The 24,050-nt window shown below is 34.0% G+C and overlaps 1 protein-coding gene across 1 annotated transcript in view; it reads left to right on the top strand.

Annotated features, from left to right (window-relative positions):
* LOC149576664 (DUF21 domain-containing protein At4g14240-like) overlaps positions 1-11,597 on the top strand; it is a 155,113-nt gene extending 143,516 nt beyond the window's left edge. The window contains exons 12-13 of the mRNA XM_089818844.1: positions 10,861-10,942; positions 11,096-11,597. Coding sequence (XP_089674970.1) covers positions 10,861-10,942; positions 11,096-11,242 — 229 coding nt within the window. The 3' untranslated portion in view covers positions 11,243-11,597. The remainder of the gene's footprint in view (positions 1-10,860; positions 10,943-11,095) is intronic.
* Positions 11,598-24,050: the final 12,453 nt, after the last annotated feature.

Here is a 24,050-nt window from a genome sequence, read left to right as displayed (position 1 = left end):
AGGTTGTTGTTCATTGCTGTCATAAACTAAGGGCATTTACATAGACCAATTTTAACTTGAATAATAATAGCAAGTTGTTGCAAGACACTATCTAAAGCTGATACAAAGAGCATGCTGATTAAATAAAAATACATACATAAACTGACCTACTGCCTTGGGGTACTTCCTAGGTGGCCAAGTTCATTATATGTCCTATGAAGCACACACAGAGAACCCATGAAGTACCCCTAAAGAACCATTACCAGGGCCTAGGCCTAAATAACAATATCCGGTAATTGAGTCCAAAAAGAATATGTTATCGGATTCTAGATCCATTGGCTTGAAAATCGAGGCACCCAGAAAAACAAATGACAACCTAGTCGAGATCTCGAAAAAACCACCAAGATCCTATTAATAATTTTTTATCCAGTACAAAAAAAAATTGGGTTTTGACCAAAAACGACTTTGGTTGCAAAAAATCCCAAAATAAATGACGAAAATGCAGAAAATACCTTAGTTGTCGATTCGTGACATGAATCCGATTCGGGCAAGTGAAACAAATCCTTGGATTTGGGATTTTTTTTCCCAATTATAAGTTGTGGAAGGTTCGTGCATATATATAATATATATGCATTATATATACTAAAAAAAAAGAGATATACATAATTCTAAAACTAAATCATTTCATAGTATCAATCTATTATTCTACTATGCATCTATGAATCTAGTATACTTGATAAATAAATCTATTTTCACGATTATAAAGAAAATCAACATGTTAACATTGAATTACTCAGAAAAGAGTCAAGAGTAAAGACTAAGTTTTTGATTTAATTGTCAAATGGATTTTCAAGAAAATCCACATCAGAGGGGTTCTGATGAGCTGCAAGTGCTGCATCTTATTAGTAGAGGAATCCAAACCACTAGTAGTAGAGGGTATTGTGAACTCATAATCATCCTCCTCATCATCCACATCAATTAAAGTGGATCTAGCAAGATCCCGGATGGTCATATCTAAATCAGGAGTTTTGGGTGCTACATCCCAAAGCTTTTCAGGCCCCTTCTTGTAAATTGGATCCTTCCATGACAAGAAGTGCAAATTGTTGTCAATGAACACAAGGTCTTCTTTTTTTGGAGCCAACCCATTGCGTTTGACTGAGAGGATAAAGGAGTAAGTACTCCAATTTCACTCAGTTGCAGAAGAGCTGGCAACCTAAAGAGAAATTAAAAATTATCAATACAACAATCAAGGTAAATTCAAAGAATTGAGAGTGTTAACCTTAAGCTTAAGAAATCAACTTTAGGTGCTAAATTTTACAAACTTAGTTGGGATGGGATCTTTATGGCAAGAGGTTGGAGGTACATGGAGGCTTGTCCATGAAGGTACCACCATTTGATGGCATCCATCCTACTTTGGTCAGCTATAGCAATAGGGTGGAAATTCTTACTTGAGATGAAGGCAACAAATTCACTCCTCACAATTGCCCCAATCTTTGGATCTTGGAATATTTTAGCTAGTGCCCTCTTATACCCATTTGCAACCTCTGTATCTCTAAATGGTGGCACTCTATTTGGAAGGCGAAGTACATCTCCATTGTAGTAGCTGGGGATAACAAAAGACAATTGAACAATATCAAATATCAATAGCACAAACATTGGATAACATAAGCACAAGCATTTGATAAGCACTACAGTACCTTGGGGATAGAGCATATGCAAGGAGGTGCAAAGGTGTGGTCATCTTGTTCCATCGATGATGAACAATTGTTTCCACCTTGTTGTAAAAGGTGTCCTCAAGATCATTCTCCCTCCTCTGTATGACCTAGGATATGAGACATGAATAATAATTATAATTAGTGATTATGTCAGTTTAAACTTTAGAATCTAGATATCTCAAATAAACAATTGTTGTAAAAGAGCATAGAACTTACCGTTTTTTTTTTGCAACATAGTGTCCATGGAATCATAAATATCCCCAAGGCATGGCTCATCACTGTCTGCAAAGCGAAGCATTGCCATTATTGGATCGGTGACTTCCAACACCTAAGTCATAAAACCCCACCAATCCTCATCTAGTATCATTCTTCTCACATTTAAGGCCCTTGCTGTATTGGAATTCTTCCAAACGCCCCATTGGGGGCTAATGACCACATGTTTCAATGCTTCTTTTACCTTCACAAGTCATCTTAAGACGATTGTGTGAGAGGCAAAATAGGTTTCAACAACCTAAGAACATGTTAAACTCAAGTTAGTAATACATTTAAAAATTAAAACATGTTAATGTAAACAACAAATTTATTTTTTATTTTTTATTGAATCCAATAATATATAACTGAATACTAAATATACAAATTTACCTTCAATAATTCCAAGTCCAAGAAATTCCTAAAAGTTGCTTGTGACATGTGGTGATTTGTCACAAATATTTGAATCTCTTCAGCTTCCTCATATATCTTTTTTCACCCAATCTATTTTGGTGCCAATTGATTTCATCACCAAATTGAGAGAGTGGACGGTGCATGGTGTCCAAAAGATATGATCATATCTAGACTCTACAATTATCCCTGCAGCCCTGCAAACTTTTGCATTGTCCATGACCACTTGGACAACATTATCAGGACCCACTGACTCTATGGCATCAATGAGAATGCTTGAAATAAATTTTGAATCTTTCGCTTGCCCTTCACAATCAACTGCCTTCAAGAACATTGCCCTCTTAGGGCATACAACAATAACATTGATCAATGGACGGTTTCTACAATCTTTCCACCCATCTGAAATAATACACACCCGATTGAACCCAAGAATCTCTTATTGGTTGAACTTCAGCCTCTACAGATTTCCTCTCATTGTGTAATATGGTAGTGTGCAACTTCTCATAACCAGGCGATCTGTAACCACAAGGTGCTTCATTTATTGCTTGCACCATCTCCCTAAAATAAGGTGTTCTCACAAAATTAAATGAAACACCATCTACAATTAAACGTCCAATTTTGTGATCAACAATGTCTCTCATTTCATTTTGGAATGCCCTATCTAGTGGGCCTCTCTTGTGGGTGAGTGGAGATGGGTCTACATCTTCATCATTTGTAGTTGGCATAGGCAAAAAAGGATGTGTTCTTGTGCTTGTTTGATCGGATGGTGCTGTTGGTGTATTTGTTCTTTTGGAAGCACCACGTTTTGTTTTTGAAACTGCTCTATCAACATCTTCTTGCTCTTTTCCTAACGCTGCTATTTGTGCAGTTGGTAATCCCTTCTTATCACTACCTTGCCACATGTTAATTCCTTCACCCGCAAGGCCCAAAAAAACCCTAGACGCCTCCAACAATGGTGATTGGAGGCTACAAAAAACCTCAAGAAAGGAAAAGATTATACAGGCTTAAAAAACGATGATTTGAGTAAAAACAAATGTCGCGATTTGTAGTAGTAAACCATAGGTAGGGTTGTGATTTGTAGAGGTAATAGAACCCAAAAAAATGGTGCAATTTTTTGAGATGTGAGCAATAGAAAAAAAACGCTGGGATACAAACAATAGTTTTAGAATAATGGCCGTTAGTAGCAGACAAAAACCCTAGCTCAAAGCACATGTCACTGAAAATCATTTTGAAAAATATTGCTTTGATAATTTCAAACAAGAAATCATAATATTTTTTGAAAAAATTCAAAGAATTGACTTTTATACCATATTACGAAGCAATTGGAAAATATTTGCTTGATATTAACAGTGATCAAGAGACCAATTTATACAAGAGACTGAGCGATGTTTCCTTAGGAAACAATCGTAAAGAATAGGAACATTCTACTCTAGAAATAGGAAACTAAATATTAGAAACATTCTAATATTTACATGAGATTACAATAGATAACCATTAGATGCTAAACAAAGATAATAGAAACTATTTATTATTGTAATATTTTAAATGTGGTTCGTGGTCACATTGTAGACCAACCAACCATCTAGGAAGGAATAGAACTATTCTATTGACATTTTATCAATTATATGCTGGATTACTCTCTAGATTGTTGAGTGTTTCATAGTCCGAATGACTTTCTGTTATAGCCATATCCTCCATTTTCTACTAAGAAAGTAATTTTCAGTTTATCTTATTCAGTAATGCGTATCTGGTTGTAATTAACAAATCCCTCGATGGAGTAGATCTCATGCCCTGCTATTTTTTTGAGAATAGAATCTATAAATGGGATTGAAAATCACCACATTGAAGTTTCAAAAATCCACACATTCTCTGATTTTCTCAGATTCTTCCAATGATACAACTATGGGGCATGCATGGTAATTGGTCCCCACTTTGAATATGATTCTTTATTCTAATATTGTCCATATTTCTTCTTGAAATTTTGCTGCATATTTTCAATTCATCTTATAAAGTCTTTTTCTTACCAGTTGTGCTCCAGGTATCAAGGGAACTTGACGGACACAAAATTTTAGTGTACTTATTCCAAGAGGCCTTTGTATTCCGCTGGCTTTTAATGTTAGATTCCAATTGTGACCAACCATTGTGACTTTTGAGTTACCTTAGTTTCCTAGATTCACTTTCTTGGTTGCATGTTTTTCATATTTATATCCTTATTTTATTAAATTTTAGGTGTGTCATCTAGCTTTGAATTTGCCACTTTAATTTCCACATACTTTGGTGGAATTTTATGTTATGCTAGTATTGAACAATCCTCTTCCACATTTTTCTTCCCTTTCTCAACCTCCTAAACTATAATGATCTGTATCCTGTACAGTCTGGCTGAAACAACTCATAATCTTCTAATTGCCAATGAAACAGTCCTCTTAAGAGAATTTGTTGTCTTTTGAGAAATGTTGTAGATCTAGAATAACCTCATCACTTGGCTCAATAGGGCATTTCTCTTATTTTGCCCAACTTGCTCATGAGTTTGAGTCTAAATCTGGGGAAGCTACTTTCTCACTCACAATCTAGTTTCTCAAACGTATTGTATACTTCCTTGGTTTTCAATAGATGTTCTGTTCTTCCAGTTGTGGTCAGATTCTCTACAGTCAACCATTCCCAACCCAACAATGCATCATACACCTTTTTATGTATTGAAATTTCAAGTAACTACAAAGATTTAAGGGATATGACCGAGTTCTTGTTAGCTCCTTGGGCCATTAGTAGCCCTAACACTTTAATTACTTGTTGGTTATTTCCCACCAATTGGAAAGTTGGTGGCCATATGGCAAGTTAAAAGAAGCTCTTCTTGGTATCTTTTAGAAGTTCGTTCACCCTCGATTCACCATCAACGATTGTGTTTGTTAGATTATTTTCAAGAATCTCCATATGCACTATGGTAGGTTTCTTTGTGACAGTAGTTGTTAGCAATATAGGGTTTATTATTCAATGACTTTGCAATGGACGCTCTACTATAAAATCTACACCCTTCTCCTGGCCCATTCTTCTATCATTTTGGCTATCATCTAATATAGTAGTGATTGCGAATCTTAATTGTAGAATGCTGTGAAAGGGATTTTCTGTTTTGATGTGTGTGGTACTTTGTAATACTTGCTATGCAATATTTTTGTTTGAGTCTCATGGAAGTACTTGCATTTCCATTAGAGCGCTTTCATTCTCCTTCCATTAGAAATGGGTAGAGCTACCCTCATCTTCTATTGTAGTGAGGGAATGAGGCCTTCAATGAACCATATCTTCTTGAGAGCATTGGCTGGTTCATTTTTAACTTTATGAGCTCTTTTGTCCTATGATTATAGGCTTTGACATTCTTGTGTTATCCTTGTATTCTGTTATAGAAATTTTCTACAATTGCATTACTGTTCTTCAATAATGTGAACTCTTCAAAAGATTTGTCAATCTCTACCAAAAAGCTTTGGAAGCTAGATCAATCTTTTTGTCCCTCCATATGCACTCATTCAGTTTTACTGATGTGTCCCATAAGTTTACCAGGTCTTGTGTGGGTTGTCATCTCTTTCTTGATTAGAATGTTAGTAGGTTCTTCAACCAGCTGTCCCATTATATGGCCATTTCTGTAATGTCCCTTTTTGAGATATTCCTGATTTTTATCATAATTTTTTTTCTTAACTTCAAAATGATAATGACTAGATCAAACATCACTTTGCTGATCTTTTCTTTAAATAAACAATGTTCATTTATTCTTCAACTGCAGTAGATCCCAATGAGGCTTTAATTGAATCTGATCCCTTTATTGCCAACCGTTGCTGATATCTGAACTGGAAGGTTTGACTGCTTCAATGGGTCATTTATTCCTACCAATTAATTTCCGTCTGCCTCTTTCAATGAAATGCTAATATATTTAATTCTCTTGCCTATACTTCTATTTATAAAAGCTCCCATCTGTATTGTTAGGACACGGCAATTACAACCTGACTTTTTGAAGACAATTGTGCCAAATTTTATTCGTCTATCTAGTCATGCAATTATTTAAGCATAATAAATTGGTTTATTCATTCATGAGTGACTCATACAAGAATAATAGCATATTTCATAATTGTTGAATCTTTGGATCGCTGCAAATGCAGTTACATTGCTTTATTGGTATATTTTTTCCAATGGCAGTGATATCACTTTTATTTATATTAAGGAATAGACATGTCTCCTCATCAGACATGTCTATCCATTATTATCTAATTAATATAATAGCAAATAATTGTTTAATTATATAATATATCATATATTTAATACACACACACACACATATTCTGCACTTCAGTCTCACAGTTTATCCAATTGAAGCTACCAAACATCAACACTCCCTCTTAGCTAGAGAGTATAAACATATGACCATATATTATCTCAATGTAATAGAAATATATTGTGAATAATGGTTTCCTGAATGTCAACTCATTTGACATTCACCATGTACTATTTGAGCAATGGCCTCCTGAATGTTGAGTTGCAGGATATTCACCAAGTACTCTGTGTAATGGCCTCCTGAACATCAATTTGCGTAACATTCACCATGTACTAAAAAATGTTCATAAGGTATGTGCATGCGCATTCTCATAATGCTTACCATATGAACATCCACCATGGAAAGTATGATCTATCATGATCTGTTTTAGCCATCATAAGATGTCTATCATAATAGAAAGTAAGGTTATTAAAAGATCGTCACCTTTCAATAACTTCTACAAGTGATAATCATTTGGAAGTCGTCACTTTCTCATGATATACACAGAGGTCATGAAATACATTCATGAAAAACAATCCTCTTGATTGCTACAATTTATTGATCACTAGAGAATCCATTTCAACATGGTCTACTCCATCTAAATCAATACGGCCAAGATCACCGAAGGTTGATTGAACTATATCTTCTATTTGCTCCCTCTTTCAAGGTTGCCTCTAATGAAATGTTAGGCCCCTTTTGAATCTCAATCTTCCTCTGAATCTAATGCTAATCTTCCTTCACCGTTCTGCTCTTTATTAGCTCATTTTTAATATTCTGAAATAACCTTTTTTTTAACTTATCTATTTGCCAATGAGCCTAATATATTTTCTCTTATGGGTGTGACTTTTCAAATGAGAACCTTTTCTTTCAATTGCACCTATTGCCAATGAAATGGTTTATACTCTTTACATCTTTAATCAATACTGATTTCATTTTAGCAACCCAAACAAAACAGCTTATGTTTTAGATTACAGTAAAAACAGGTTTTGAAGGGACTTCGAAACCCTTTCACATCGTCAAAAAAGGAAAAAACAAGCCATCCAACAGGAAAGAGTCCTTAAACCTACTAAAAAGTGGAACCAAAATAAAGTTTTATAGGGACTTGAAACCACTAATAAAGTCCAAATAAAGTACCCAGGTTTTACAAGGACCTGGAACCGTCAATACAGATTAAAAACTAAAAGCCAGAAATCAGGACCACACATAGGAACCAGAAGTAACAACCAGCTAACAGGACCAGAACAGGAACCCGACCAGAAAAGAAGACCCAGGAAACTATTGTAGTTCCATAATCATCTTAACAGCCTCCTTACCAATCTTAGCCGTGTCTTGGATGGAGTTAACAGCCGAAGAAGCAGCAGCAATCAAAGCTTTCTTCCTCGAACTTTGTCTTGTCCTCTTACTTGGGCCCTCCGAAGATATGGTTCCTTCATTTGCTCTTTTACCCAATGTCGCCGCAGCTGCATAGATGCTTGAGGTAACTTGCTCCATTTTTTTTCCACTTTCCTTGATGAGCTTTCTAAGATTTTGCTCATAATCCTTTAGTTTTTTTGGGATATCTCCGATTTGCACCTCCATGTGTTGAATAATAGCCCGGTCAGCCTCCTGGTTTTGTTGCAAGGTATCCATTTTCTTCTTCAGTCCCATTATTTCATTATATAACCAGGAGTCGACCTGAAGGAAAGAGTAGTTTTTTGTTTAGCAGAGTGAAGGAAGGAGAGTTTGGTTTCCCTCGCCAAGGAGTCACCCGCTTCATCAGTAGTGGTGTGTGGTAAGGGGCCAACATTATCAGTATGAATCCCCCCATCCAATGGCTCCTCCTCACCAGACTCCGCATGAATATGATGGCTCTGGCCCTCCTTATCTTGTCCCTCAATCTCCTTTACTGGAGTGGAAGCTTTCCCCATGTTTTCCTCCTCACTCAAAATGGCTGGATCATCAATTAAATTTTCTCTCTCTTTATCACCTCCCCCAGACACAATATGAGTATTATTTTTACTTAGTATCACCTTTTATTTATCCCAATCGCTTTTGCCGCGACCTTGGTATGAAGGCAATATTTTTAATGCTAGTTTCCTTATTTGAGAGGGCCTTCTCCAAAATATATTGAGATGCATATTCCATTCTGTTCGAACAGCATGAACATAATATTCTTTGACCAATATTATATCTTTATTTGACTATCGCTGCCTCAAATTTGTGTCATCTTCTATCGTTCCCAAACAATTGTTAATAGTTCTAGTGAATTGCTGCCATCATGTCTGTCAATGCAGATCATGGCACTGAATCTTACTTTTTCAAACTAAGAAATCTTCAACCTGTTTGCTGCCATATATCTCTGAGGGTTCTATTTATCTATTAAACATTTTGACACATGATATCCTCTTCATCTTATTGCTGAAACTCTCTGTCTTAGCTGCGATATGTCTTTGCTGCCGCTCTATCATTCATCCCTTATTTAATCAATTAATACCCTTTAGTATAATAATACGTGTCACTGCCTTATATACATTATTTTTGTAAGGTCGTATCTCACGCTGCATCGCTTATCATATTAATACACTTCTTCCTTCACTGCTTGATGACCAAGTCAAAACAGAGGTGCTCAATGAATTTTCATTCCTTTCCCATTGCTTCTTTAAATGAGTGTTTTCTGCAGTAAATCGCATTGCTATTGTATCCTTGCGCTTGTGGAGAGTATCATCGTCTTATAATCTGGCTTTTAATTCCATCACTGACTTCTTTCTGTTGCACATATTATTTAATCCTTTTTTCTGCATTTGATATAATAGATATATATCATGCTCGCATGGAGTTTATGGTAGAAATTATTGGCCCTTTGCTCGTCTTGTGATTTCTTGGCTATGCCAGATAGATACTCTGTTATGTATCACTGCATACTTCAGATCTTAATTCTTTTCATTGCCTTTTCCCTTGTCTACTATCTTGGAGTCGCTTATCTAAGTGTATTTGATCGTTTGATTACATTCGCAGTTTGGCTCTGATACCATGTTGAATCTTTGGATAACTGCAAGTGTAGTTGCATTGCCTTCTTGGTATATTTTTTCCAATGGCAGCGATATCACTCTTATTTATGTTAAGGAAGAGACACGGAGAGACATGTCTATCCATTATTATCTAATTAATATAATAAAAATTTATTGTTTAATTATGTGTGTGTGTGTGTGTGTGTGTGTGTGTGTGTGTGTGTGTGTGTGTGTGTATCACACACACACACACACACACATTTTTGCACTTTAGTTTCATAGTTTATCCAACTGACGCTACCAAACATCAACAATAATATACAAAAGTCGTTCCTTTGTTCATTCAATGCTTCAATGTTCTTATTCAGAGATGGGGAAGACATTAATCCCTTTCCACAATTACAGAAGGAGTATATAAACTATCTGATGGTTTCCAAAGAATTTCCACCATTGGCAACTATCCGAAGCTACTCAATTAGCCTACAAGACAACCATTCTCCCCGACTAACTGAAATTACAATATAACTAATAACTAATATATGTTTTTATTCTAGTTACTAAGCTCAAAGAAAATTTTTTTGTTGATTTCAACAAAGCATTTGAGAGCTGTCCACAACAAAATTCTCGAAGGGGAAAGAAACATTTTATAAGATGACTTCAGTATAAGATGCTGGACTGGTCCTTTACACTCATAGGCTTTAGTGAGAAGAGAGTTGAAAAAATAAAAATGTATTTGTCGTTAATGCTTTTCATTTCACAGTTAAAATTCCTTCATGGCCCATGGTCTAGTGGCAAGTTGGTGTATTTAGTAAAAATGATTCAGGTTCTACACCTGGCTGGTGTGCACAAGTCCTTTTATAAGCTTCTTTTTTAGTGAATCGTTTTGCTTGGCTAGATAAGTCTAGGGCCAGAGAACCATAGAGAAATTTCATATGCAACAAATGAAACAAGGGGTATGTTGAGAATGGAATGTAGGCTGGCAGTTGATTTATGCTGGTTTACTGTTGGTCTACAGCCAAACTTCCTAGTACGCAACAGTGTTAATGTGGTGGTTCCCTCAAGTCCAAGGCTGGACGAGCCCTTATTTATGAGTACAAACAAATAATTAAATTTTGAAGAAACAAATACAGGAATTGGTACAATTTCTATTAATGTTTTCTTCTTTAGTAGTTCTTGTATGTAATATTTTTGGATTAGTTAATTTGTTACTGCCATACATTTTCAGGATCCGGGTTGCAGCAGCAGCAGCAGCATCTTCAGTGGCACGCCATCCTTCCATTCGTCGTCTTACAAACCAGAAGGCAGCAGTAAGTAATCACATCATTCCTCATTCTTCCCTGTCTCATTCAAGATGCTTCTCATATATGTGCAGATGCATGCACGCCGGAGAGAGAGGGAGGGGGCTAGAAATTGTTCTTTCATTTTATGGAGTTTCGAAAATAATTGAATTTTTTGTACAGGGAGGACAAGGGCGTCAAAGCCATTCAACTAATGTACCTCAGCGGAAGTTGACTGACGAAGACACAAACAAAACAGAAAACGTGAATTTGGCAAGCTCAAGGACATCAGAAGGCCTTTCAGAACCATTGCTCGGAACAAAAAGATAATACCCACCTCAAATGAGAGAATAAAGCATTGATTTTGTCTGCAGAGTGATGTATCATACCAAATCCATTAAAGTGATTTGGGGTTTTATTGTCAGTTTTCGGCTTAGGCTCCAGAATATAGATTGCGAGGACTATTTTTACTTGCTTCTGGGACAGACTAGATGTCTGGAATTAATATTGAACATTTGTACGCAGTGGGTTAGTGTAAGAGACCATAGTGGAAGAATTCGTTTGCCATTTAATTATTTATCATGAAGTGCTATAATCTTAAAGGAGTCGAAGTAGAATGCGTATTTGACTTTTTATTTGAAGAGGGCTATTTGGAAATAAAATTTACTGATTCATCTTGACACAATGGGTTTTTTAAGCATTGAGCTTAATGTATTATATTTAGTTATAAATTGTAATACCCTGTTACTTTGCTGGGGTTCAGCGAGTCAAATGATTTTATGTTATGTGAGGATTATAGTATGTAAACTACGCAATTCAATCATAAAACATCACAATATCCTATTATTATATCTCTCAATGAATGGTCATATAAGCTCAACCAGTCAACCTTCTGCAAGGCAAATTAACACAGGAGAAATATATATTGTGATTCTACATACTATGCTGAAAGTGAACATAATTGAATATATCTATATTAACTCTCATAAATGATTATCATCTGGAAAGGAGACTGACAAAATTAAGGTGATTAAGATTTCTTTTGAGGAGCACCATGAACAAACTTATGCTGATACTTTATAAAGGCAAAGGTAGGGCTGAAGCAATTGGTTACGAGCAAGAGCATGTTTCTCTATCAGCGTGACTTAAAGTCACGGACATGTAATATAAGTGATCAGGCACTCTAATCAGAAATTGGAAGGAACTCGGTGAATTCAGAATTGACGTTTACAAGTTTATAATTATATATCATTCAAATTATGATTTCATTGGTCGAAGAATTGTCATTTGAAAGGAACTATTTGAGGAGGTAATGCTTTATATAACTGCGGGTTTCTTGATAAGAACTACAACAGAAGAACTGGAACTTGAAAATTGTAAACAATGATATTGTTCATCCGGTATACTGATAGTCTTATAGACATCAGTATAATCCATTCATTTGTTACAGTGTTTGTTAAAAAAATATTGGTTCAGAAAAGGCAGTCCTGTTTGAGAAGCAATGACCTATTTGTAAGAACATGGTTTCCATGAGGGGTCACTAAATTTCAGTTGTTACCAAGACACTCTAAGCAGTTATGTTTCTTATGTATGAGTCAAACAAGTCACATTGAAAATTAGTACTTCGGTGTTTGTTCTGCATTTACTCTATATATTGCTCAAAAATATTTATTTTGCCTCATTTAAAAAAAATATTTTTTCATAAATAATTATTAAATGTAAGATATTTGTTTGAACAAAAAATAAATTTGAATTCACATTCTATCATAAATATAATTAAGATGCAATATATGTTAAGAATTTTATTATCGAGGAAGATACTATAAATCACTTGAAGTGTGGAATAGTTATTGGACCATAAAAAATGTTATCTTAATATTAGATGTTTAGTAAATGTTCAAACATATCATTTAAGTATAATCATATGTCCCTCAAGAGATTAAAATATTAAATTATAAAATGTGGTCAATATTAATGGAATAATATTGAAGTAAATCCTAAAGCTCCAAAAATGCTCTTTTTCATAGTGTCTATAAGATTTTAACAAAATTATGGTTAGGCAAAAGAAATGACTTCTATCATTTTCTCAAAAGCAAGGTTTAAAGGACAACATAATTGATAGTAGTGTTGTTGTCTAGGAAGCTATTCATGATGCAAGACCAAAAGTTTTATGTTCATGAAATTTCATTTTTTCAAGGTTTATGATGCTATCATTGAGTTTTTTGGGAGATGTGTGCCTTTCGTTTTGATAATAAAATGTATAATGTTTAGCAGATCATGACTTATTGCACATACTTTTCTTTTTCTATGATTATAATTCTCCCTTTACCATTTTATATGTTGGAAGAGGCTTTCATTATGGGGGTCATCTTTCTTGCTCTTTGTATCTCCTCGTTTATTAGAATTTGGTAGGATTTTAGACCACCTCAAGTGTTTTCACTCTATTTTGTTGGGATTAAGGCATATGCTAGCATTTAATTTAGTAGTTGTTTGTGATGTGTATGTCACATAAACACAAATGTTGAAAGTAGTGGTTGCACCTGGTGGACCCCACTAGAGGCTAATTTGGTCGCATTAGTCATATGCTAGGTGATAGTCTATGATGGATTACGACAACGCGCTATGTCAAGTTATGATTAATATTAAGTAAGAGTCAAGTATGTCGAATAATGAGTTAGCTAGTTGAGCCTTATACGATGATGACTCCTATTCATGTAAAGTTTTTGCATGTATGGCACATTGCATGTTTAGGAGGTTCTATATTTGTGATGGGTGTTGGAAATGGCAAATTTGAATATGTAGTTTTGACTATGATCATACACTTCATAGAAGGATGTTGTATGCATGCAAGTGTTTTTCATATCAAAGGGACTCGATAATGGCATGTAGATGTTGGATGCGAGTCGTGGAATTCTTGGCACCCATCTTCTTGTTTGGAGCTTTATATATTTAACATTTTAATATTTAAATTGTATCATAAAGATATAATGTTGTTGAAATCGCTCTAGGAATCGCAAATGGTAGAGAAAAGGGGACTGACAATGTCCTTGTGTAATGTCCCCAATTTTAACAGCTTCTTGCAATTGGCTAGGTCAGTTCACCATCGTGACCCTCATGAGCTGGCAGTAGAATTTGAGGGTCCGAGTTACGTGGTTATAAGCTTTCTAGGAGCCTATGGTGTGTTTTGGCTCCATTTGAGGGACTTACTATTTATAGTCAATCAAACTGTTGGTTCTGATGAGCTTAGTTGAGCTAGAGTTGTGTTATGCTCTTAGTTTTTATTTTGGGCTTCTAGTTTGGGCTCCAATAATCTTGGAGGGAGCATCTATTTAAAGTAAGTCACCCTGTCATTCATCGTCTTTCATCATCAGGATCACTTTGGTGTTGTCAGATTTTGATTCTGATGCTTATTTAATTGTTTTTGCAAGATGAGTGAATTATTATTAGTATTTATCTAAATACGCCACGGTTGTTATTTTTGTTGGTGTTGTTAGTTGGTCACCTTAGTATCATAGCTCATTGGAATTGGGACGAAATTTTTTTAAATCGTAGGAACATGAAATAGTGGCCTTGCATGTCAAAATATTAAGTTATGGTGAAAAAGTTAATTTTTGGAGCCAAAAGCAATTAATAAATTATATTAGTGGCACTTTATTATATTTTAATGTGGTGTAAGTGGAGTTCTTTTGGGAAATTAGTGTCATTTGGAGATAATAAATATGAAGACATTTGATGAGAAAAACATTTGATTGAGTATTTATTTTTCTCTTCTTGTCTTTGTGACATGTCTGAAGTTTTGAAATTTTGTGCCCTTGCTGAAGTATAAGGGTTTGGGATCTACAACTGAAGTATTGTAGATTCAATTCTGAGATTGCTTGACAAATTGTGTTGAGGTATATGATGTCATTTCTCCTACTGTACTAATTGTTGCTAAGGAGAAGTTTAATTTTTCATACTACTGGAGGTTGTTAAAGAATTTGTAAAAGGATTCACTGGAATTGTTATATTAAATTGTGTGCTTGTTAATTTGGAGTTGGTTGAGCGCCTATTTATATATGTTGTTGGGTGTTATTTTCTATCTACACTTTAGGAGCAACATTATCCAAATCTACAGTTGCATTTGTTTGTTGAAGAATTCTTTGTTGCTGCTAGTCTTCATTTCATAGGGTTTCAAAGCATATTTATCTGTAAGTTCATGGATTGTAACTTCTAATTTTTCTAGGTATTTTTTTTTTTTTTAAAATTTTTTATTGGTAAAGGGCCAAAGCCTTTCATTATATTATTAAATAAATAAAAGAAATTACAAGTCCTCCATTCAAACAGGCACTGGTAGGAAAGAACGAAGAAAGAAAACCTCTAGTGTTGCCCGAGACATAGTCCTTTATTATATAGAATTTAAAGGGGCATTCCCTAGTTTATTGCTTACAACTTAGAATATCTCTGTGAGCTTGGGTTCATCAATGTGTTAATGTTTTACATTGATTACATTATGCATTTTCACAAGTAACACAAATACACTATTGAGGCCAATCGAAGCGGAGAAAGGGGAGAGAAGATCCTAGCCTCCAGTTTTTTCCATTGAAAAATCTTTGCCCTGTACAACACCAGGTTGCCAAATAGAACCAGGACAAATCTTTTGCTTCCAGTAGGGTTAGTAACATAAGACTAAAACTATAGGAATTAGAATCAGAACAATTCTAAATAAAAATAGCATCACAGACTTCCACCAAAATGTATCTTGATTAGGCCACCCAATCAACACCTAAAACTATTAATATATAATGCACAATACTAAAAAAAAGATACAAGACCAAGATAGCTTATGAAATACTAAGAATATAATCCAATCTTTAACCATTTAAGCACTAGAAGTTAGAAGTGACTTAAATTAAAATTATTCTACCTTGTGTACATTAGATTACTCCTGACAAACGATGCGCGCACGTGCGCATAACAGGATATGAAACTGTATTTAAATTTCCAAATGAGAGTTCTGAAAACATATGTATAAACTAAATATATATATATATATAGGAACAAAGCTGTAGACACACACACACACACACACACACACACATATACATGAATAAGTTTGTAAACACATATATATACATGAGTAAATCTATAGACATATATATAATCCATATATGTACAAATATATCTAAAAGTTATGATGCAACTATAAGAGATTACTACTAAACCCCTTAATGGCTAAATTATCTATCAGGTCTAATTAAGTTATTACAAATGAAAGTTGCATTATCCAGTTTTGGTTAATACTTAGACTCTTCAATTTATGCTTAAATTAATTATGATTATAGATTAGGATATTTTCACCATCAACACCTAAATTTGTTAACTTATTTGCCACTTTATTACCTTCCCAGAAAATATGGAGTATCTGAATATCTTCAAAGAGGTCCATGAGTTTTAGGATTTCTTCCAGTTTAGAATTTAAAACCTAGTTTGGTGTTTCCCTTTTACTAATGACATTTATAATGATATGTGAATCTCTTAAAATGATAAGTTTAGAGATACTTAAATTTCAACACATTTGGAGGCCTTCTTGAAGAGTTTCTAGTTCAACAAGGTTATTAGTGGTTGATCCAACAAAGTTGGCTCTTTTAGCTATCCACTTGCCAGAGTCATTATTAATGATGCATCTTATTTCCGCCATACCAGGATTGCTTCTCGAGACCCCATCAAAATTTAATTTGGCCCACCCACTAGGGGGAGGAATCCATCTACACTTGCCCCTCACATCTTTATTCTTTTTTTAATACATAAGTGGAGGATTAATAAGATTTTTCCATCTCTTTTTCATTAGACCATCCCATTCTGAAAATGTTCCTTCCTCTTTCGGAGTTTTATTAAGGTGAGAGTTTAATGTTTCCACAATATAGTCCTTGATTTTATTAGCAAGCTCAAGAGCACTCATGTCTTGATCATGAAATATTCTTCTATTTCTTTCTTTCCATATTTCCCAAACAAGAATGGATGCACACATATTCCAGAGTTTCCCATATATACTTCCATTCTTAATAGTTGGCCAACCCCTAAGAAGGTCATCTAGAGATTCTGGAAGAGGAGTTGTCCAACCCAGCATATGACAGAGCCATTCCCAACAATATTGAGAATATGGGCATTTAAATAAGAGATGACCAACATCTTCACCATCATGTTTACAAAGCACGCATCTAGAAGGACCCTCAATGCCAAATTTTTCGAGTCTGTCAGTAGATAAAATCCTATTCTATGAGGCAATCCACAGAAAGAATCTTGCCTTTGGCATACAGAAAGAGTCCCAACAAAATTTAAGGGGGATATTGACTTCTTCCCACCTTTGGGAGTTAGTGATTACTATATATCCAGATTTAATAGTATATCTGCCATCTTTTGATGCTACCCATATGAGTTTTCCATTTCTCTCTAATTGCTTAATTTTCCTCTTATGAATTATTTTTTCATAAACCTTTTTTACCGTTGGATCAAGTTCAATCTTGTCTAGGGTTTTCCATTCCCAGCTAATAACGACATTAATATCTTTTTTAGTTTTATAATTACTAATCTTACACCCCCAAAGTTTGAGTAGTTGTTCCTTAAGGATAGAAGGAATACCCATCCTATCAATTGGGGTTTGCCCATCCCACAAATCGTCCCATAAGAGAGCTTCATCACTATTACCAACATCCCAAGTGAGATAATTATTGATCAGGGCCCTGCTTTTAACTATAAAATTCTAGCTTTCAGATCCTTTAAGAAGGGTCTGCATTCTAAACAAGGAGTAAGGGTAAGCAACATTTAGATATTTGTTATACATAATTTTTGCCCATTTTTGTTCTCTTTCTAAAAAAAGTCACCATGTCAATTTGGCCCCTAGAGCTTCATTTTGCTAGCTTAAGTTTTTGATACCTAGGCCTCCTAATTCTTTTGGTTTACATACATTATCCCATTTTATGAGAGCCAATTTTTTCTTATCATCACAGTCATTCCACATGAAGCTTCTATGTTTTGCCTCAAGCTTTTTATTGATACATTTAGATAAAGGTAGGAAGGAAAGAGGTTATGTTGGAAGAGTGGACAACACTGCTTTGATCTTTGTAACTTTACTAGCTTTTGTAAGCCATTTATCTTTCCAACCTCCTATCCTAACATCCATTCTATCAAGAATACTATGCCAACTCTTGTTAGTTTTACTATATTTTTCTAACTCTATTCCTAAGTATTTACACAGGAATGTAGCTCTTTTATATCCCACAATATTATAGATTTATTTTTCAATTTTAGGTTTGGTGTTAACGAAAAAGATTTCTAATTTTTCAACATTCACTCTTTGACCATAAGCTTCCATATATTGTTGAATGATATACTTGATGTTTAGGGTCTCTTTTGTTGTGTTTTCACCTAGCAAAATGGTATCATCTACATATTTTTGGTGGGTAACATTGGGGACATTTTTAGTTATAGTAATTCCACTTATTTTTTTGACATTGTGAGCTTTGGTAATTGCTCTCCCAAAAGCTTCTACCATGATAATCTATAGGAAAGGAGATAGAGTATCTTCTTGTCTTATACCTTTTGACGAGTCAAAGAAGCCTTCTAGAGACCCATTAATAAGAATTAAAATTTTAGTTGTTGAAATGCATTGATATATCAATTTAATCCATTGGTGAGAGAATCTGAATGCTTCTAAAGTTTTGCATAAAACCTCTAGTCAACCATATTGTATGTTTTCTGAATGTCCAATTTCATGAACATGCTTTCCATTTTATTCTTATTGGCTGAGTGTAATGCTTCTTGTATAATGAGTATCCCATCTATAATCGATCTTCCTAGTACAAAACTGCTTTGTTCTTCTGATATAAGATCAGGAAGAAGCAGTTTCATTCAATTATCTAAAATTTTGGAGATGATATTATATATGGTGTTGCAAAGAGCTATAGGTTTGAAATCCCTTGGATTTTTAGGATTATCTTTTTTGGGGATCAAAGTAAGAAAGGTATTATTAATTTCTGATAGTAAGGACCCATTTTTTGATACTTCAATGGCTTTCCAAAGACCAATTCTGATAATATCCCAACATTTTTGATAGAGGAAAGCCTGGAATTTGTCTGGACCTGGAGAGCTATCAAGGATCATGTTGAATACCATGGATCTGACTTCTTCCAGAGATATAGGTGAGTTTAATGTTTTATTATCTTCTCTGGAAACCACATTTGGTATGGCTTCAAGCATTTTTTCTTGCACAATTAAATTCAAGCTATCAAAATTATTTAATAAGTTATTAAAATGATCTACAAAATTCTTTGCTATACTGTCAGGGTTTTCAGTGATAGAGCCTAAGGCGCCTTTAATTTTAATAATTTTGCTTTTAGCTCTATTATAAAGAGTGTTGTTATGAAAAAATTCTGTATTACGATCGCCCTCTTCTAGCCATTTTTCTCTTGATTTTTGCCTCCAAAAAACTTCTTCCATCTTCTTGGCGAGTAGTTCTTTTTCTAGAAGGAAATTCTCATTATTCATACATTCTTTAATTACTACTGTGTTTAAATTTTTAAGCTTTCTTCATTGTCTAGTTTTTTTTTAAATATATTGTTGAAATGTTCTTTATTCCACTTAAGTATATTTTCTTTAATCTTTTTCATCTTAGATACAATTATAAACATTTTGGAACCTTTAAACTTTCCTTGATTCCAACATTCTCTTATTAGCTCCATGAAATTTTTGTCTAAAAACCACATTTTTTTCACATTTAAAAGCATTTCTAATAGGTTTAATAGGTTCAAAAAAATCAATTCTAACTGGATAGTGGTCTGATCCTGCTATAGGTAGAAATGACATTTGAATATCTAAATCTAATCCACTTAGTTATCCTTTGAGAAAGAACTTGTCCAGTTTCTCAGCAATAAATACAAAGTCCTCCCTTCTGTTATTTTATGTGAACTTACCATTATTAATAGGAATATCAAATAGGTTGTTAAGGTCTATCCATTTTTTAAATTCTTAGATGCTTGGAAAATTTGCTGTATACCTCCAAATTTTTCATCTATACTCATAATAGTATTAAAATCACCACCTATTAGAATAAGTTCATTGCTATGCTTTTTAATAAAAAGACTTATTTCTTCTTATAGCAATTTTTTATCTATGTTATGGGTCAGTCCATAGATGTTTATTAGAATTAGCTATAAATTAGTCTTTATGCTTTTAATTCTACTGCTCATCCATGAATTGTTTGAATTAAGTATATTTAAATTTACTTTCTTGGGATTCCAAATCATTCCTAATCCCCCTGAGGCTCCTCTAGATTCATGTAAGTTAATGTTCCAACTACCTAGTTTCTTTTCTAGCTTAATTCTTTCTTCCTTATTTAATTTTGTTTCTTATAATATAATAACTTCAAATTCAAATCACTTTAAATTATGCTTTAGTAAACATTTCTTGCTAGGTGCATTTAAGCCCGTAGCATTCTAGGTAGTGATCTTCATGTTACTTTGGGAAGGATCTTCCCCTTCCCAAGATTAAGTAATTGGCTTATCTTTTTCTATTCTTTTGCCTTCCCATTTTCTTCTCTGAGTTATTTAAGGGACTTCCTTCCTCTCTTAGCTTTCCATATGCCATATTTGGGAGTAGTTAATCCTTCTTGATTCATTAGAATACCTATTTATTCTATGTTCTCTTGTGCATTTACAACACTTTCTAATTGCTGACCTTCGTTCACATCTTTTTCTTCGATTTCTAATTCTTTCATTATCTACTCTACAAGGGTTATCTAAACATTTGTGTGAATATTATTTGCTACATCTAGAATACTCCATGTTCTATCCCAATTATTAGCCTCACCTTGTCCTATACCTATTCTATCTTCGGTTGTCTATAAATCTTTACTTCTCTTATCTTCATCCTCAAAGATTAACAAATCTTTTCTTAAATCTTCAAAGGTGTAGTTATCCCCTCCTAGTTTTAGAACTCACAACATTAGTTTCTCTTTTTGTAAGTCACTACTTTTTTCAATATTGTCAAGGTTAAAAACTTGGATTAGTTCATTTGTTAGTAGTTCCAAATTCTCTTTCTTAGCCTCATCTAAAGATAATTTTTCCAAATCATCAATCTTTGACATATCATTATTCAAGAAGTCCTGAAAATCTTGTGTTAATGTTCCCTTATTCTTACTTTGTTCCTTCTTCCATAAATTATGCCCATTGAGGTTATTCATAGGGGATTCCTATGAGGTGTTTGGTGAACATCTTGACTGCCTTTTTATTGGAGTGTATTGTCTCCTTCATAGAATCTCCTTTTTGTTGCAACACAGTTTCCATTAATTCATTTGTGTATTTAGCCTTTCTTTGTTCAAGAGATGCAGTAGATAAGAGACATTTGTTTTCAATTTCTTCAAGAGTACTATTAGTATCAACCATGATATTTTTGTCCTAATATTTAGAATCCTTTTCTGACTCATTTTCTTTCCCACTCATTTCTATTGTAGCCTTAGCTTGTGCTTTTTTTGGTTTCTTTTTTATCCTCCTGCAATTGTTTGTTGTCTTTTGTATCCTAGTGTTGGCTAAATAGAGATCTATTTTTGTTCCTTCTTTTATGTTGATATCATTAGAATTTTGAGCTTCGTTGTAGGTTAAAATTTCAATTGTGAGCCAGTGCCTTTATTTTTTTCCCTATCTAACAGATCAATAATTTCTTTAGTGTTCTCAAGTTTTGAAGATTTTCCTTTTTCTATGCTATGAGATTCTTTTTCTTTTACTACTTGTAATAGCTCTGACACTTTCTTCTGATCTTTGAGGATAGAAGGAGAAGTATATATGAAATTGGAGATATGACTACTGGTTTTCCATTTCTTATTTCACCCTCTTCTAAATTTGAAATCTCTTTTCCTGTTGTAACATGAATGCACTTCCCTTGGAATTGTTTTTTGTTTCTTATATTCATCATAGTGAAGGTATCTTTAAGGTCCAAAGTTGGTTGAAAAGTTTTGAATATAATCTTTCTTTCATCATCTAATCAGATTATTTCCAAAATTTTTCCTTCAAATCTATCAAAATTTAAGTTATAGATAGCTTTGTTTGTTATTACCTTAATAGGTTGGATTTCTGGATAATTAGTCTCTAGGTTGATAAGAAATTTAATGTTATTACAATATTTATATGAATTGTCTATTCCTATTAGATTACCAATTGATGCACCTATATTCCTAAGAATCTCTACATGCATAAGTTTTGGAGGGATGGATTGAATTGAGATCCAGGTTGGGATGGAGAAATTTAACCGTTCTTCCTTACAATTTGAGGTCTATTCTAAGAATTTAACAACATAACCTTTAAAATAGCATATAGAGACAAATAGGAAATCTTTTTTTGTCATATTTATCACTATAGTGAATGTAAAGTAGTCTATCTGAATGGTGAGAGATACCTAATTTTGGCAGAAACCCTTTAGCCATTTAATGAGATTGATCAATTCATGTTTTGGCCCATTCCAAAATGTGTATACACCAACATTCTGAAAATCTTGCCAATGATCTTCACTATCCTAATTGCTGATAATTAAGACCTTTTCCTTCATTATATTAATATTGGAGTGAGGAGTTGTTTGGGGATGAGAGGGGGGCTATTGAGGAGATTTGGAAAAAATATTCCTTTGGTGAGGGGGGATATATATGTATTAGGGGGGGTTATCTAATGGGTTATAAATTGAGGTATCAAACTTATGAAAATGTGGTTCATGGATATTGTGGGAAATCACATTGGGTTTAGTTAGAGAACCAATCTATTGAGGATATATTAGAAATCTTTTATGGGTAGCATATTTCTTATGATTAAAAAAGTAGAATTGTTTGTCAAGACTTTTAGTGGAAAATATGATATTAGGTCAAAATCCTTTCCTATCAGAAAAATTTACTAAATGGGGGAAATTGTCACTTTTAAAGGTTTGAGGGTTTGCTAGATGCTTACTTGCCTTGTACCAAACTAGTGAGAATTGGGCCATAATATCTTGGTCCAACTCGAGAGTCGCCCTAGCACATATATTTCTTTTGGGTTTTACCACTGGCTACAACTCTAGCCTTTTTGAGGATTTCTCTAGATTATTTGGAATAGTTGTGCCTAGATTTTTAACACTGCTCTTATGATTGAAATTCGTCTGCTAGATATTAGCATGTTCCAAACCAATGGGCTCATTAAGAGTAGAAAATACATTTGATGTCCTCACTGCATACCTCAACTTTGTAGGATGGTTGCCGATTTAAAGTTTCCCAGACTTGTTCGTTTCTCCTCTAGTTCTCCATGGCAAAGGCAAAGGATGTTTCATCAGCTGCTTGCAATGCGAAATAGATTTAGGGTTTTGAGATTTCCCCAAAAACCCTATGTTCTTGTCATGACCTTTAATAAAATCATGGTGTATGTCATTATTTTCCAAGTTTGAAGGTTTTGCCAAACTTAAAACTGCTTTGCGTTCCATATTTTTCCTTTAGTGCGAATTGGCAATAGTGGTGTATATTACAACTATTGATTTTAAATCTAAATTTGATGAGATTTACTTTATAAGGGATTTGCCGCATGATATTGTCGAATAAAAGTTCGCTAAAATAAACAACCTTTTTGAGAATTCTGCACCTATACACTAGGCGAATGAAACTTTTCTGCACAGGAGCCCTAAATGGTTGCTGTTACAAGTAAGCAATATGCAACTAAAATGTTCTATTTTAGTCATGTACTCCATTGAAATCACCAGTTCACCTTCCCATTATTATATAAGCCTTTTTTCCAAAAAGGATCGTCAATTCGCCACTTCCTTCTATCATGTCAAGCGAAAGTATGATTTCCTAATTTTTCTAGGTATTGTTGATTTAGATAATAGGGGATTATTTATGAACTGGGTTACTTTTTTTGTGTGAAAAATACTCAGCATCTAAGTTGATATGGAGATCTGAAAATTTTTAGTTGTATATTCCCTATGTAATATCTAAATATTTGAGTTGAAATTATTATTGCAAAATCTTCTAGTTTGTTGCTATATTGTTGTATCAAAATTGTAAAACCTCAAGAACAAAAAAAAGAAATAAATTCTTCAACACAAATTGTTTGAGATTTAGTCAGGTTATTACGGTGGTATCAAAGCTTGCTTGCAA

This window comes from Cupressus sempervirens, chromosome 1, assembly GCF_028749045.1.
Source record: "Cupressus sempervirens isolate cs-2001-9-10 chromosome 1, ASM2874904v1, whole genome shotgun sequence".
Lineage (NCBI taxonomy): Eukaryota > Viridiplantae > Streptophyta > Pinopsida > Cupressales > Cupressaceae > Cupressus > Cupressus sempervirens.
This window is presented reverse-complemented; position numbering and strand designations above follow the sequence as displayed.